At 49.9% G+C, this 14,617-nt stretch overlaps 6 protein-coding genes across 6 annotated transcripts; 3 read left to right on the top strand and 3 right to left on the bottom strand.

Moving 5' to 3' along the window:
* Positions 1-1,202: 1,202 nt before the first annotated feature.
* On the bottom strand, positions 1,203-1,498 carry SCP_1602070 (hypothetical protein; the record flags this gene model as incomplete). The annotated part of the gene is made up of 2 exons (XM_027764657.1): positions 1,203-1,444; positions 1,495-1,498. 2 exons carry the CDS (start codon positions 1,496-1,498, stop codon positions 1,203-1,205), a joined length of 246 nt encoding a protein of 81 aa, XP_027620458.1.
* A 658-nt stretch (positions 1,499-2,156) lies between these two features.
* SCP_1602060 (hypothetical protein) lies at positions 2,157-2,617 on the bottom strand (the record flags this gene model as incomplete). The annotated part of the gene is made up of 2 exons (XM_027764656.1): positions 2,157-2,557; positions 2,614-2,617. The coding sequence occupies 2 exons, from the start codon at positions 2,615-2,617 to the stop codon at positions 2,157-2,159; spliced, it is 405 nt and encodes a 134-aa protein (XP_027620457.1).
* A 1,770-nt stretch (positions 2,618-4,387) lies between these two features.
* On the top strand, positions 4,388-6,122 carry SCP_1602050 (hypothetical protein; the record flags this gene model as incomplete). Its single annotated transcript, XM_027764655.1, has 2 exons — positions 4,388-6,028; positions 6,105-6,122. The coding sequence occupies 2 exons, from the start codon at positions 4,388-4,390 to the stop codon at positions 6,120-6,122; spliced, it is 1,659 nt and encodes a 552-aa protein (XP_027620456.1).
* Positions 6,123-6,569: 447 nt separating this feature from the next.
* SCP_1602040 (hypothetical protein) lies at positions 6,570-6,989 on the top strand (the record flags this gene model as incomplete). Its single annotated transcript, XM_027764654.1, has 1 exon — positions 6,570-6,989. One exon carries the CDS (start codon positions 6,570-6,572, stop codon positions 6,987-6,989), a length of 420 nt encoding a protein of 139 aa, XP_027620455.1.
* Positions 6,990-7,310: 321 nt separating this feature from the next.
* Positions 7,311-7,784, top strand: SCP_1602030 (hypothetical protein; the record flags this gene model as incomplete). The annotated part of the gene is made up of 1 exon (XM_027764653.1): positions 7,311-7,784. The coding sequence occupies one exon, from the start codon at positions 7,311-7,313 to the stop codon at positions 7,782-7,784; it is 474 nt and encodes a 157-aa protein (XP_027620454.1).
* Positions 7,785-9,071: 1,287 nt separating this feature from the next.
* SCP_1602020 (Hydroxymethylglutaryl-CoA synthase) lies at positions 9,072-11,003 on the bottom strand (the record flags this gene model as incomplete). The annotated part of the gene is made up of 6 exons (XM_027764652.1): positions 9,072-9,206; positions 9,267-9,695; positions 9,749-10,059; positions 10,300-10,656; positions 10,709-10,835; positions 10,893-11,003. The coding sequence occupies 6 exons, from the start codon at positions 11,001-11,003 to the stop codon at positions 9,072-9,074; spliced, it is 1,470 nt and encodes a 489-aa protein (XP_027620453.1).
* Positions 11,004-14,617: the final 3,614 nt, after the last annotated feature.

Genomic DNA, 14,617 nt, shown 5'->3' with positions numbered 1-14,617 from the left:
CCGGCTCGGAGGGAAATGCTGCACCGTTGATCAGGCTGTCCTAGAGGGATTATATATCACTCGGGATCACTGGAGCCTGTGGTGGAGATTCGCCGTATCGGCGTATCTAAGACCATTGAGCAGCGACGCAGGTATCATGCCGGGGCTTCTCCAGAGCCATCAAGCACGAGATCGACCAGCTGTTACGAATGCGATACTGGGCTTGATTAATGATTTTCCATGTGCCGGGGTGCCGTTCCGAAGAGGAATGGGACCAAAACATGTATCGAAAGTGGATGTGTCGCCAGCGTCGGTCTGAGTGTCAGTTCATGTCGTGATCGACGATACACTGTACGATCGATCTTATCCAATCTGACCTCTCATGCTTCATTCCAACGATGCAATGAAGTCTGAAGCTCCAGCTTGAGACTGTGAAGAACGGTGAAGATTGACATAGATGTTGCGAATACGCGGACGATCGCTCGCCACGGCTCCCTGACAAACAGGCTGCGGCCATTGACACCCGGAAGAGACTTGCGGGATAGACCGTTCAGTGGAGAAGGTTGCGGTCAACGCGAAGGAGACCGACGAAGGTAATTTGAGGAAGTGAATCAGAGCGAATCCACGACGTGGTAAGACACGCAGGTACGTCCTACTGTTCACCACCAAAAGTACTTCAATTCACGAGATGCGGGGAACTAGTATGGTGGACCGCTACTTGTTGTTGGGCGACGACCGCTGCGTTCCATAATATTTGTTATTGCATCAGAGGGCGTGTAATCCAAGATTCCACAAGTGATAATATGACGCAGTAGTTCGAGCATTCATCTACAGACTCTTTATCATAGTGACGCTATAGTGTCATAGGCTAGCATGCCATCCGTTCGTTCTCTCGACGAAGTGGCGTGCCGTTCATGCTATACGACCCACTCAGGACACTGAGGGTGCACATATAACTCAAGCCAACGCATATAGAAGTATCGAGTTGGGAGATGGAGCAAATACTGTATATCAAACCGGTGTGAAGTAGATGCACAACCGAATCGAACAACAAAGGGAAACTAATAACTGAGGGCGGTCACAAACTCGACGAAGATACGGTGCTACAACACTGAGAGGCGCTTCCACAGCTGATCTATGGGCAAATGTCAGCTTGGCGTTTCGGAGAAATTTGCTGCAATAGAAACCGCGGCACCACTTACCATGAAACGCGAGGTCAACGATCAAAACCTGCGTGTGATGTGGACGCCTCCGTAGGGGGCACCATATTGGCGAGTGGGAGTAGGGCCTGCCCATTCATAGCCAACGTGTCCACCGACGCTGGTATTTCTTCCCACCTCGCGCTCAACGGTGACATGAGCAAATCCACCCGAGTTGGTAGCATTGACGGTGGGTGTAGCAGACCACGGAGACTTAGACTGCTGCAGGCCACGGTTGAGATCCTTGCAGAGCTTGTCGCAGGCGGCTTCCATTAAAAAATTAGCAGGGTAACATCTCCAAATTACGATGCCTCACACATGATGACTATAGAGGTAGCTTTGACGAGGGGAAGAGAGCTGTTACTGGGCTGCTTGTACTGCGAACCAGTGGTCTTGTATGCGGTGCTACTGTCGCCGGCATGGCAAAGGCATGGGTGCAGCAGTTGGTGATGTTATCCTGAATTGAGAGGACTCGCGTACAAGGTATGCTCAGCAGGAAGGAGTCCTGACGCGCGACCATCCTTTTTCAGGAATATCAAGGGTCCAAAGCATGCATTCAGAAATGAACGCACCGGACGTAAGCGCGGAAAGTGTATCGAAGTCTTAGAGAATCCAGGGAAGAGTCTGGGAAATCAAAATATCGCCTGTCTTCCTTGCAACCCCGCACCATTCGATCAAGTGCAGGTTTCAACGTGCGATGAGCGAGCCTGGGGAAGGTTCAGAAGAGATGCCCTAGCACGAGAATTTCCTTTGCCTCGATGATACTGCCCACGAACCAGTTTGCTCATGGACGATCTTACAAACATCCCGTGGCCCATGCAGTACAAACTTATAGACGCAACGAACATGCCTGAAAGACATGAAAAATGCTATGTAGTGAGCCTCGGGCAACTGCGATCGCCACCTGCAGCTTTCACATTAGAAGGAATTTCAGCAAAATTCAAGCAAAAGATACCAACATTCAATAAGGCCCATGGATCAAGGAATGTTAATAACGACTCGACCTCCCACGTACGGGGCACCGGCGCCCGGCCGAGTGGGATCGGCACCTCTCCACTCGTAACCTACATGTCCACCGACACTCCCTCTGTTCTTCGGTAGCTGATGATCGATATTGATCTGGGCATGACCACCTTGATTGTTCCACTGAAGATTTGGTTTCACGGATACAGGGGGGTCGACACTCGCTCTATTCTTCGGCAGCTGATGACCGACATTGGCTGGAGCACGAGCACCTTGGTCGCTCCACTGAAGATTTGGTTTCGACGATACGGGGGGGTCACCGTAGAGCTTGAGAGGCTTGTCATCCTTACCGGCATGGACAAGCATGCCCGGAGAAAGGATAGTGGCAAGGACTGCAAGGACACGTAGAAATGAAACTGACACGAGTCAAAATTGAAGCACAGAAGATGGCCATGGTTCACCACGGACTCACCCATGCTCGAAGTAGCCGCTAGAATGCAACGAGATCGCTGCTTATTGTATGGCACGCAAGAAGTATCTTATATGACCTCTACAGGCGCCGGCGTGGCTGCTTGACGGCTCGGACATCGACATCTGTGATTCTATCCATATGGGCACACGAAGGGCGTGGACTAAAGCTATTCCCAAAATGTTGACAACCTGTGTGAGAAGCTCGGAAATGAACGTATCCAGCTGATTAGTGCATGTAGTCAGAATCAGACGCAGGCTTCGAGGGCAACGTACGAATTGTGAGAAGCTCCGAACCCTGAGCCCCAAAGGTTTCGAGAGAACATCATACCTGGCTAGCCCCATAGAAGACATACCATGGCACAAATTAAGGAAGTGATTTAAACTGTGAGGCATTGGCCGAATTTAGTCAACGCACAAGGACGAAAGGACGCAATCTACAAAAGACGTGTTCAGGGTGCAGGACTAATGAGAGAGTAGCTCATGGGCTCATCGTGGAGAATGATAGAGTCAACTTGTCATTGCGTGAATCAGCTCAAAGTGCCGGTATTGGCTTGCAATCATCAAGGCGTCCGAAGTCGAATTATCAGTGGGAAGTGACGATGACTCGGAAACGCTCCTCTTATGATATCGTACATCGGAAACCAGATTCCACTGGCTAAGCCTTTGGAACTCAACAAACGGCCGTTCTTTCGCACAGATATTTTCTTCGCCTTGGTTGTTTGCAGTTGTTTGATTCAGAGGCTAATAGCTTTGACGCCGAGCGACCTCCTACTAGTGCTCCGCAAGATTATTATTATAATTTATTATAATTATAATTAAATTAAAAATACGATTAAATAGTCTGGGACCAGATAATATTATAAATCCATTATATTATAATATGGACATGTTATTTAATCATACTCGGAATACACTACACATGTTCTAGGAGGAATCTGAAGAAATTGTGCTTCGGAACAGTTCTTTAGAGTTGCAGCTATTTGTGGGAAATTCTCGTAACCAACGTCTGGAGCGTATGTGAGCCCGGACATACCATAGAAGGGAATGTGATGTTCCATATCAGGTAAGCCTACCTCGTCAGAAGGTCACCTCCAGGCACCAAACTCTGAATACCGGGAAAATTGTCCAATAATCCATACTTGGGGACCTTCCCAGGGCAATTTTGGGCTCACATAATACTGCACTGACCCCTTTTGAAAAGGCGTGACCGTAATGAATTATAATAGAATACTTTAGATTATATTAGACCACCATTAGATATCTGGCTAAGGTCTTCAAGTAATAATACATAATATTATTATTTGCCTTCGTGGTGTATTTAATCATAATTGCGGAGCCTCCTACTCTCTGTCACGATACTCTCGCCTTAGCACTCGTCACCATGTCCGGCATTATGCAAAAGATGTGCCAAAAATATATCCACGCTTTGGACGCAGGATCTCACCTGCATTCTACTTACTCATCTGATGTCCAGGACGACGTGCTTCTGTGTTCATTATACAAGCTTCAAGACCTCGTGTATTTGCATACCCGTGTTTTCCTCGAGGTGCCCGAGATCTAGGGTCGTGTGCGTGAAGACACCGTGACGGGCGGGCTTCTTCAATCAACGTGAATACTTCCTGGAACGGATTATCCCGAAAAAACGTTTTGCATCATGGCTTCCGCGTGTTTTGTAAACGCTGAATCGTCCCTAGTGGGTTCCACAGCTACCAGGCAGTGTTCTTCCTCTCTACCACGACAAACATCCGCCTCCTAGCATCTCGATCCCTTAAACAATGGAGTCATCTCGTCCTGCCTCACCGGTCACATTGACACCGCAGTGGGCACAGCGTCCATTTGACAACCCTGCTGCGAATATCATCCTCCGTTCATCCGACAACATCGACTTCTGCGTCCACAGCGTCATCTTGTCCGAAGCATCTCCGTTCTTCAAAGACATGTTTAGTCTCCAGCAGCCCCTTGTCGATCACAACAAACCTGAAGGCTTGGACGATTATAGAGACGGCCGTCCCGTGATTGTCGTCGGAGAAGGTAGTCGGACGCTGGACAGTCTACTGCGTCTTTGCTACCCTATCGCAGGTCCGAAAATACAGGCGTTGACGGAGGGTCCGGCAGTGTTGGAAGCAGCCCTGAAATACCAGATGGAGGAGGCGACAGGAATTATGTCCAGGGCGTTGATGATGTTTGCGGCCGATCAGCCGCTACGTATATGGGCAATTGCGTGTCGGCTTCGTCTGGAAGGAGAGGCCAGATATGCAGCAAGATTTACCCTTACGCGGTCGATTTTTGATGACTTTCCCAAGGAGATGCAAGAGGTAACTGCAGGTCCTTACTTCCGGTTGCTGAAGTATCATCGACTGCAGGGAAACGTTGGAGTACATTTCACCTTCCTTTCTCCAAACTCTCCCAAGCATGTTTCCCAAAGCTCACAGGTGACCGATAGCTCCTCGCTGGACTTCGTCGGTTATCCATTCGCGGATCTCATATGTCGCTCGTCTGATGGTGTCGAATTCCTTACCCACAAAGTGATACTCTCAATAGCTTCGCCGATCTTACACACTCTCATCACGAGCCTGCCAGCCAATCAGGTGGACACAGACCAAACTTTGTCTCCAAACAATCTTCCTATCCTGAGCCTCGAGGAGAACGGTCGAACTTTGACAGCACTCCTGAAATTGTGCTATCCCGTGGAAGAATCTTCTACGAAGATAGATGACTTCAGCATCGTTCAGAGTGTTCTCGAAGCTGCGAAGAAGTATGATATGGCAAGGGTGGCTCCAGTGGTCAGGAAGCATTGGGCTTCACTGGCTGACGCAGAGCCTCTGCGAGCCTACTTCACAGCAGTGCAGCACAACTTCGACGAATGCGCCAGACAGTCAGCCAAAAACGTGCTCGAAGGCCCCATCGAGAATGCGTATGTTTCAGAAATGGAGGACGCACCTGCCCAGGCGTATTATCGACTTCTCCGGTACTATCATGCCTGTCAGGATATTCTTACTACTGCGTTCACGCAGTACGGCGACAAAATCAAAAAGAAAAATGAACTGACCAAAGAGGAGATCTTTGACCACAGTTGCTCCTGTAATGCACCCGCAACCGAAGTCAGGATCAACTTACCGGACTCTTTGAAGGAGTATGCCACTGGCCAGTCTTATAGTGTCGGCAGCAAATATGTCAAGATGCGTTTTGGATGCACCTGTAAATGGAAGGGCTGGTTCAATCAACATTTTGCGAGTTCAGCGCAGCTGTGGCATGACTCTCCTGCGAAGGCACGCTCATGTGATAGCTACGTGACGAATCTGCTCAAGACTTCGGTCGACAATTCGAGTTGGTGCTCGTCGTGTCGCCCACTTGCCGAACGATTTGCGGACTTTGCTCGAGATATTGGCTCATCTGTCAACGGGCGAATGGCTCAGGTGAGCATTTGCAGCCAATGGTCTTCATAACATTTGTCTGTCCATCTGAATTCGCTCTGACTTCATTTTGGGATAGGTGCAGCTCGAATTATAGGCTGGTCTCTCACGATCGAGTAGCTGGTTCTACTTGTCGCCAAACGTGTGTGATATATCGAGGGCCCAATTGAACGTATACATCCCAAGGATCTTGTTATGCTCGCTGTGCTTTTGGTTTTTGGTTTTCCGACGAATCCTCGACCTATGCATTATCTTTAAACCTTTGTCGTCAAAGTCTTTTGCGTACACTTCGGCATGTCCGTGAGTCTTCTTACCTGTTCTTTGCGATAACACGATTTTACGTACACAATCACGTGGACCCTCGACCGCGTGCCGATTGAAAACTCCCCGGAAGCTCGCGTTCCGAAAGAGAGTCTGCCCTTTCAGACGCTGCTATGTCCTTATCTGGTGGATGCCATGGTTGACATCACTCCCGAATCGCATCCTTCTCCACCATGAGCCACGTCTTCAATGAATGACCTCGCAGGACAACCCGCTCAGCCAAATGAACCACCCTCGCACATTCCATCGAAATGGGCGCAGCACCCTTTCGACAACCCAGCTGCGAATATCATCCTCCGCGCCTCGGACGACATCGATTTTTGCGTCCGGTGTCATCTTGTCCGAAGCATCGCCGTTCTTCAAGGATATGTTCAGTCTGCAGCAGGCTATCGTCGATCACACCAAATGCGATAGCACGGGCGAGTACAGAGATGGCCGTCGCGTAATCGCTGTGGGAGAGGACAGTCGAACGCTAAAAGGCCTACTGCGGTTATGTCATCCTATCACAGATCCAGAACTGAATGACTTGATTGTGGTGAAGGCCGTTCTGGAGGCAACACTGAAGTGTCAGATGGACGAGGCGACGGCGATCACGAGGAAGGCGCTCAGGTCTTTTGCACCTGCGGAGCCTCTGCGGATATGAGCTATTGCGTGTGGGCTCCGTGTGGAACACGAAGCCCGATACGCAGCGAGTTTCGAATTGGCACTGTCAATTTCGCAGGACATGCAAGAGCTTACCGCTGGGCCATATTTTCCATTGCTCAGATATCACCGGCTGGGGGAGGCAGTCGGCGATGTCTTCACCTTCCTGTCTCCCGATACAAGGAAGGATATCGTGGACACTGGCAGTGCACAGGAGACTGGTCTCTTGGCTTCGTGACTTCGTCGCCCATCCCAATTTGCAGATGTCATCTGTCGCTCATCTGACGGCGTCGATTTCTTGACGCACAAAGTCATACTGTTCATGGCATCACCTGTCTTGCACGCCCTCATCACTAGCTTGCACCTCGAGTTTCAAGAGGGGGGTAGGGAGAGCGATGCTACTTCCGCGGAGGATCTTCTCACACTCCATCTGGACGAGGACAGCCGCACCTTGGCGGCGCTATTGGGGATGTGCTATCCCGCGGAACGCTTCACGTTCCATGACTTCGGTGTAGTCAAAGTTGTCCTAGACGCTGCGCAGAAGTATGAAATAGAAATGGCGATATCGTCCATCAAGAAGCAGTGGACATCACTCGCTGAGGCTGAGCCACTGCGAGAATATTTTGCCGCTTGGCATCATAAGTTGGACGAATGCGCCAGAGATGCTGCGTACAGCGCGCTGAAGTACCCGATTGACGTACCTACGTTTCGGAGATGGAGAGCGCACCCGCGCAGGTGTATCGTCGGCTACTGTTCTACCATCGGTCTTGCCAGAGCAGTGTATCATCTGTTCTGACCGAGGTCATGGAAGAACAAAAACGTGAGGAGGTGGACAACGTTGTATAGCTCGGATTACACCGTGACTGCAGAGGAGGTATTGGAGAGGTGGAGCCCCAAGGAGAAGAAAATGCACCGCAAAAAGAGAGCGATCATACAAGAACGCTCACGTTCAGATAAACCTTCGAATTCTCGTTCAGAGGAAGTGGTTCAATATGCTAGTTCAAGACACCGCCGGGGCACCGACAATGCATAATTGCGTGAAACCCCGGGATTTCTCTGGCTTATTTGGCCGGGGCAAACAAACCCATATCCGGTAGGTCGGGTGGATGCCAACAAATCACGGCTTCCGACACTCTGCCCTACATTCGTCATTCGTGCACTTGGTGGCTTACAAAGTTTTCCAATGCACTAGATACGTGTTCCAAAGTGCTTCCATATGCTTTCCTTCTCTTAAATGGGGTCCTGTAAACCAAGATGTCAGTGGTGGAATTTTGGGCGTACTGCGAAACCCCGACCTTCCCCTTATGGCTTTGTTTGCGCAAGACAAATAGCGCACAAAAATCCCAAGTTTCACGCAATTATGCAACACGCTGTACCTCCTCGTGCATGGTCCTGCAGGCAAGATCTAGGTGCGCTATTCAGGAGAGCTGCCCGTGAACATTAATACGTGGTGCGAGTCCCGGTCGTGCGGTGCGTTCGCCAACCAGGTCGGGCCGTCCATCGACGAAGCCATTGGCAAGGTAAGGTTCTTCTATCCTTATCGACTCGAGTACGAAACGACGATATTATTAGGTCCCGCTGGAGCTGTTGATGCCTTGGTTCTATTGTTAAATGCCATTTGAGCCCTATCTGTCTTGTTCTGCCCTTCAATTGAGATTGCGCTTCCATCGCGTCTCACATTGTATGTTTACGTCGGGTGCAGCCGTCTGGATCTTGGTATTACAGGACTTCGAAACATCTTGCACAGTGATTGTGTACGCTCGACGTACGATCGCATTGTACTTGTCCTCATGCCGCCTCATAGCGACAAAGGAATTTAGCGCTTATGACACGGACAATATGAGCATGCGTGTATCAGTCAAGCATGTAATTCTATGATTATACCAAAAGCCATCCATCATAACCCCATACAGCAGGCCGCGCGAGGCCGCCCAAAACAACAATTACACGTGCAATGCAAGAGCGGAAAGCAGTGAGTGGTATGTGTATGTGTGCGGCTATAGCATCGTAGATGGGATATCACTCGCAATACAGCTGCGGCGAGCGGGAGGCACAAAGTTACAGGCGGGTGCGGGTGCGCCGGTTACGCCTTGGGCTTGCGGATATACTTGCGCCTATACTTGCTGTCGATGCTGTCGAGGTAGTACCCACCTGGCCAGATGTTGTCGAGCGACCCCTCGGGGATGTACGAGTCCGCGTTGTGGTTCTTCTCGCGCAGCTAGGGAAAAAAGTTGAAATATCAGCCGCGCGCGTTCATGCCCATGTAGGGGAAACCCACCTCAAGCGCGTCGACGTATTCCTGGCAGGGCACGACCTTCATCGACGCGAGGCGGTCCACGAGATCGAGCTTCTCCCTGATCTCGGACGTGTCGCCCTTGACGCGGATGGTGAAGAAGCTGCTGGCCAGGCCGGAGCCGAACGCAAACATGCTGATGCGCTTCCCGCGGAGCTCCGCGGGGTCGACGCGCGCGAGGAGCGACGCGAGCCCGCCATAGAGCGACGCGGTGTACATGTTCCCGCAGCGCCGCGCGCAGCTCATCGAGAGCTCGACTGTCTTCTCGAACTCGCCCTTCGCGACGGCGATGAACGCCTTCTCGAGGGTCTTGTCTGTCAGCGACTCCTTGTACGGCTGTGCGAGGATCGCCTCTGGGTTCGGCACGTTGGCAAAGCGCGGTGAGGTGGGGTTCGCCATGAAGTCGTTGTAGACCTTCGAACAAATACATTAGGACGAGAGTTGGTGTGGGGGTAGAAGCGGCTTACGAGACGGCCGTGCGCCTTTTGTACCATCTTGCCGTACGGGCTATGGAATACAGGGTAGTCGATGTCCGCGAGCGAGAAGCTAGCGAGCGCGGACGCGTCGCCGTTCGCACTGCCGTTCGCGCTGCCGTTTGCGCCATTGAGCGCCGCAGTCTTACGTGCCCTGGCGTGTTTCCGGCGGAACGCGGTGTACGACGCGTCGATAGCGGAGACATAGGTCGTGATCGAGAGCGGACCGTCCACCTCCGGGTACTCCGAGTGCAGCTTCGGCTTGTAAAAGTCGTACGCATTCACCATGTGCGAGCCGTGGATAGCTGAGGAAAGGCAAACAAGGTCAGCCAGGCACGCATGATCGGAAGTCACCGAGAAGAGAAGATACAATTGAGATGAGAGGCGCGCGTCACCACTCCCGCAAACGGGCGAGACAACAGAGCTGCGCCGCGCAGGGATGACGAGAGCGGACGCAAATGATAACAATACCGCTCATCTCTCCGTCGTCTATTTGGACAGATCCTCCACCAGACCATGATCAAGAGAGGATTGGAGACACTCACGCTCAAATGCCAAGGGTGCGTTAGGGCCAACCAGCATTGCGAATGCACCCGCGCCACCGGTAGGGCGTCCAGTGCCCTCGGCATAGATAGCAATGTCACCGCCAACTACGATGGCGTTGCGGCCATCCCATGAAGACGATTCTACCCAGTTAACCGAGTTGAACAACGCTGCAGTGGAGCCATAGCACGCGTTCTTTGAGTCGACGCCCTCGACATCGGTGTTGCCCGCCTCTGCAAAGAGGTCCATGAGCACAGTCTTGGTCGCCTTGGACTTGTCGATGATGGTCTCAGTGCCGACGTCAATGCGACCAATCGACTTAGGGTCGATGTTGTACTTCTCGAGAAGGTTCACGACGGCTAGCACGAAAAGTGAGCAAAACGCGTAAATAAGCACGGCACTGGCACGTACCTGTTAGAGCGAATGAGTTGATGTCCTCGCGGTCGTCGCAGCACGCCATGTACTTCTGGCCGAGGCCGATGGTGTACTTGCCCTTGGACACGCCGTCAAACTCCTCCAGCTCCTCCTCAGAGATGCACTGTCGGGTAGAAAGTCAAAAACACGTCGGACACGTCGGTGAACGATGGACACTCACCCGACGCGGGAAGTACATCTCCATGGCAAGAATACCGACATCCCGTGGACGAGCTGGAGCCTCGATGTCCTGGTAGGTGGTGTGGGGCACAGTATTGAGGGAGACGGTCATGTTCGCGGGCGAAAAAATGGGAGGAGAGGGAGTGAAGAAAAGAGGGACGTTAGAGGGAGAAGATAAGTTGGAATTGATTAGTAGTTATATAGGAAAACGCGGATGAGGCGAGGGACGGAAAATCATTATTTCGGTGGTACGACGTTGCGGGCTAGCTAGCAATAGCTCGTCCTCATTGGCTAGCCGCAATTGGCAACTCCTTGCCGTGGCGCGACTTTCTCTGCCGAGTCTCTCCAGAAAATATTCATTGCTCCATGTTGTCCTCTTCCATACAATACCAGCGGCTGCACTTCCACGGACCACCATTGCTCACTCCAGTGGTGAGACCACGCTATCACTCAGACCATTCCCGGTATCAGTCTTACGTTTGCTAGCAGAGGGCACTGCCTGATGGGCCAGCGAAACGCACACCCTTATAACGTACTAACTCTTCTTAACATCTGAACCAGTCTTACGAAAACGAGGCGCGACAAAGCACTTATCTAAAGTTCACACCGCTGGCGCTCGGGTTCCTTACTACGAGAGAAGTGCAGCGCTGCTTCGAGACCGCTCGTAGTCTTGGCTCATCTTTACGGCACGGGGTCTTCGACTCCAGGTACTGGCGGTTTGGTTCTGTGGGTGCACCGCCGCCCGCATCAGCGATAACGCATCTGCAAGAACACGTTGGAATCGGAACGACGGCTTTGATTTCAATTGCCCTGTTCAATTATGTCCCTCCCTACTTTCCCTACTCTCGGCTTGGCACTCGTCGTGATCTTCGGCATTATGTAAAAGATGTGCCAAAAATATCTCGGCACTTTGCATGCAAGATCATGCATGCATTCTTCATAGGAAAGGTTCCAGTGTTCTTCGGGGCATGAGTAGCTTTCAAACCATCCAAAATTCAAGCAAAATGAGGGAAGCCCGCATCCACAGAGCAGAGCGCGAGCAACCGCAAACTCCGATCTAGCCGAGATGCGGGTCTAAAATAAGGCACCTGCCGAGGCGATCAAAGTAGGGAAATTAGGGAGGGACATAATTGAACAGGGCAAATATCTTGCCATGGTCAATCCACTTTCGGTAAGTCTTACACGATGTGCCCTAATCTTGGCAAAGCTCTCTGGGGAACGCTGCACGCCCTTGACTAGACCGCATGACACTTCTCAGACTCGTGCGTCTCCAAGTCCTTGCATCGGTGTTTAACATCTCAAAATCAATTTAGTCAGTCGCATATGAGCTGCGTGATGTATGCTTACATCACACAGCAATCGTGCCCAAAGTCGGTCACCTCCTGTCTACTCAACGCTGTATACACCGACCTCATAGAATGCAGATCAACCTCTCGATGCTTCGTTATGTCGGGAACGGTGTCATGTCGCTGTATCGATCCGTGTCCTCCGCTCCTAATCAGCTGACGAATTCAGCCTTCCACCTGTGGGTCTTGCACTCCAGAGACATCTCATGTTGGTGCGCAAACGCGCAAACGATCCTTCTTTTGCGGGTATATCACCTTATCAACTCTGCGCGATATCAGAGAACATGGCAATCTCTTGTCGATCCGTATGACATTGATGATCGTAAATCGAGCAGCAGAAATCCCCTCCCTATCCAAACGCCTGGTATGCACGAGCTCGCTGGGACCAAATTGAAGAAATCCTTTGTCGAATGAATAGACGGCTCTTCCGGTGGTCCTGGCTAACCTGGTGGATGCGCGCACGCCACGTCAGGTTTACAATACGAGCGGTGTACACAGCGTTGACATGGTGTATCATGAAATGTCTCCAATGCTTTGAGGTAAGCTATGCTTATTCATCAAAAGCTAATAACGAGGGGTACAACTTTGCAGAGCCGAGGCAGAAGTAGCTGTAGCTCTGTTGTTGCGTGAACACCCAGAAAACAGATGGTGTATAGAATTTACAGTTGACCTGGCTCGGAACAGGTTCAGGCACCTTCGTACTGTCTGAGGACTCAGATAGTAAGAAGATACCCGAACCTACTCCACAGGACGCATGGCACTCTAACTATAGGTGTAGTGCGCATGGCAAATCAATTAAATTAATTAAATTAATTTGAGAGAAAGAAGAGAATATGCAACAGGCGAAGGCCTGTCTTCCTCATGTTGAGGGACATTCTACACAAGATTTAACCAGGCTCTCTGCTTGCCTGAAAAGAGGACCTTAGATTAAGACTGGGCACTCAATCTAATCAAATCTTTCCACTGGAGGTTCTTGTCTGATCATTGTTGTCATTTGTTATATTCCTAGCACCAGCATAACCAATGTTCTGCACACTCTCTGAGGTTGAGAGCTTCACTAAGTGCTAGTGTGCTATCTTTTGCCATGCTGAGATCTGTATGTTGAAGAATGCATGCCTATTGGATTCCATGAATCAATAGTGAACTTGTGGGCAGTCTGAATGTTACTCAAAAATTTCAGCACTGTGAGGCCACAAAAATATATGTGCCAGCCTGTGAGGTACATTGATGATACTAAAATATTGACATACCACTGTCCATGCAATAGAGCATGTTGGCACAATATACAAGCTGGTAAATATAGGTACATAGGACTAAAACACCTTTTATACTGGAGAAAGTCAATCAATGTCTCAAATGCCATGAGATCACAGTAAATATATTCAGGCAGCATCTACAGTGTTTATACATAAAGAGGAAACTGCTAACAGCCAAGGGAGTGCAGCATTTTGAATATCATGTTTGTACCCTGGCTGAAGATATGTGCGGCACAAGGATTAGTCAGCAAGTTCTGCACCAAAATGAGTAAGTCTCCAGGCCCAAATGCAGTAAGTCAATTCAAACTCAGTTAGGACCTAGTAGCACTACACCTATAGTTAGAGTGCCGGACGCATAGCCCCTTTTTTCCACTGGAAATAACTGGGAAAAACTTGTGGAAATCAAAAAAGTGTTTCACGAGAAATGTGGTGAGAAATGTCGGAGAAAAGAATAAAACGTTTACCACTTTGTTCCTGTGGAAACATGATAAGGTAAAAAGGGGCGTGGAAATACTTAGTGCATTTTTCTCATTTTTGTTGTGGGAAAAAAGTGGGAAAATCTTTGTGTATTTCTCCCTTCTGTTTCTGAGAAATAAGCAAAGAAAAGTTTTAAAATCTTCCAATGGAAATAACTGAGACATGTTTTATGTTTCTCCCAGGAAAAAACATGTAGGAAATTATTCCCTGAAAAAAACAGTTATTCTGCCATGTTCTGTCATGTCCTGTGCAGGCAGGACAAAGGGACAGGATGTGACAGGACGGAAGGACAGGACGGGATGGGACAGGAGAACAGGATGTGATGTGACAACTGGACATGACAGGACAACTGTTTTTTCCAGGGAAATCCTACAATAATTTCCTACATGTTTTTCCCAGGGAAAAACAAAACACATGTCTCAGTTATTTCCATTGGAAGATTTTAAAACTTATTTCCCAGAAACAAAAGAGAGAAATACACAAAGGTTTTCCCACTTTTTTTCCCACAACAAGAATGAGAAAAATGCACTAAGTATTTTTACACCCCTTTTTACCTCATCATTTTTCCACGGGAACAAAGCAGTAAATGTTTTGTTCTTTTCCCCGACATTTCCCACTGCATTTCCCGTAGAAACACTTTTTTGATT

The sequence above is a fragment of the Sparassis crispa genome (genome assembly GCF_003851025.1).
Source record: "Sparassis crispa DNA, contig_000015F, whole genome shotgun sequence".
Classification (NCBI taxonomy): domain Eukaryota; kingdom Fungi; phylum Basidiomycota; class Agaricomycetes; order Polyporales; family Sparassidaceae; genus Sparassis; species Sparassis crispa.
The sequence above is the reverse complement of the archived record's forward strand: the minus strand, read 5'-3'. Positions and strand labels throughout refer to the sequence as shown.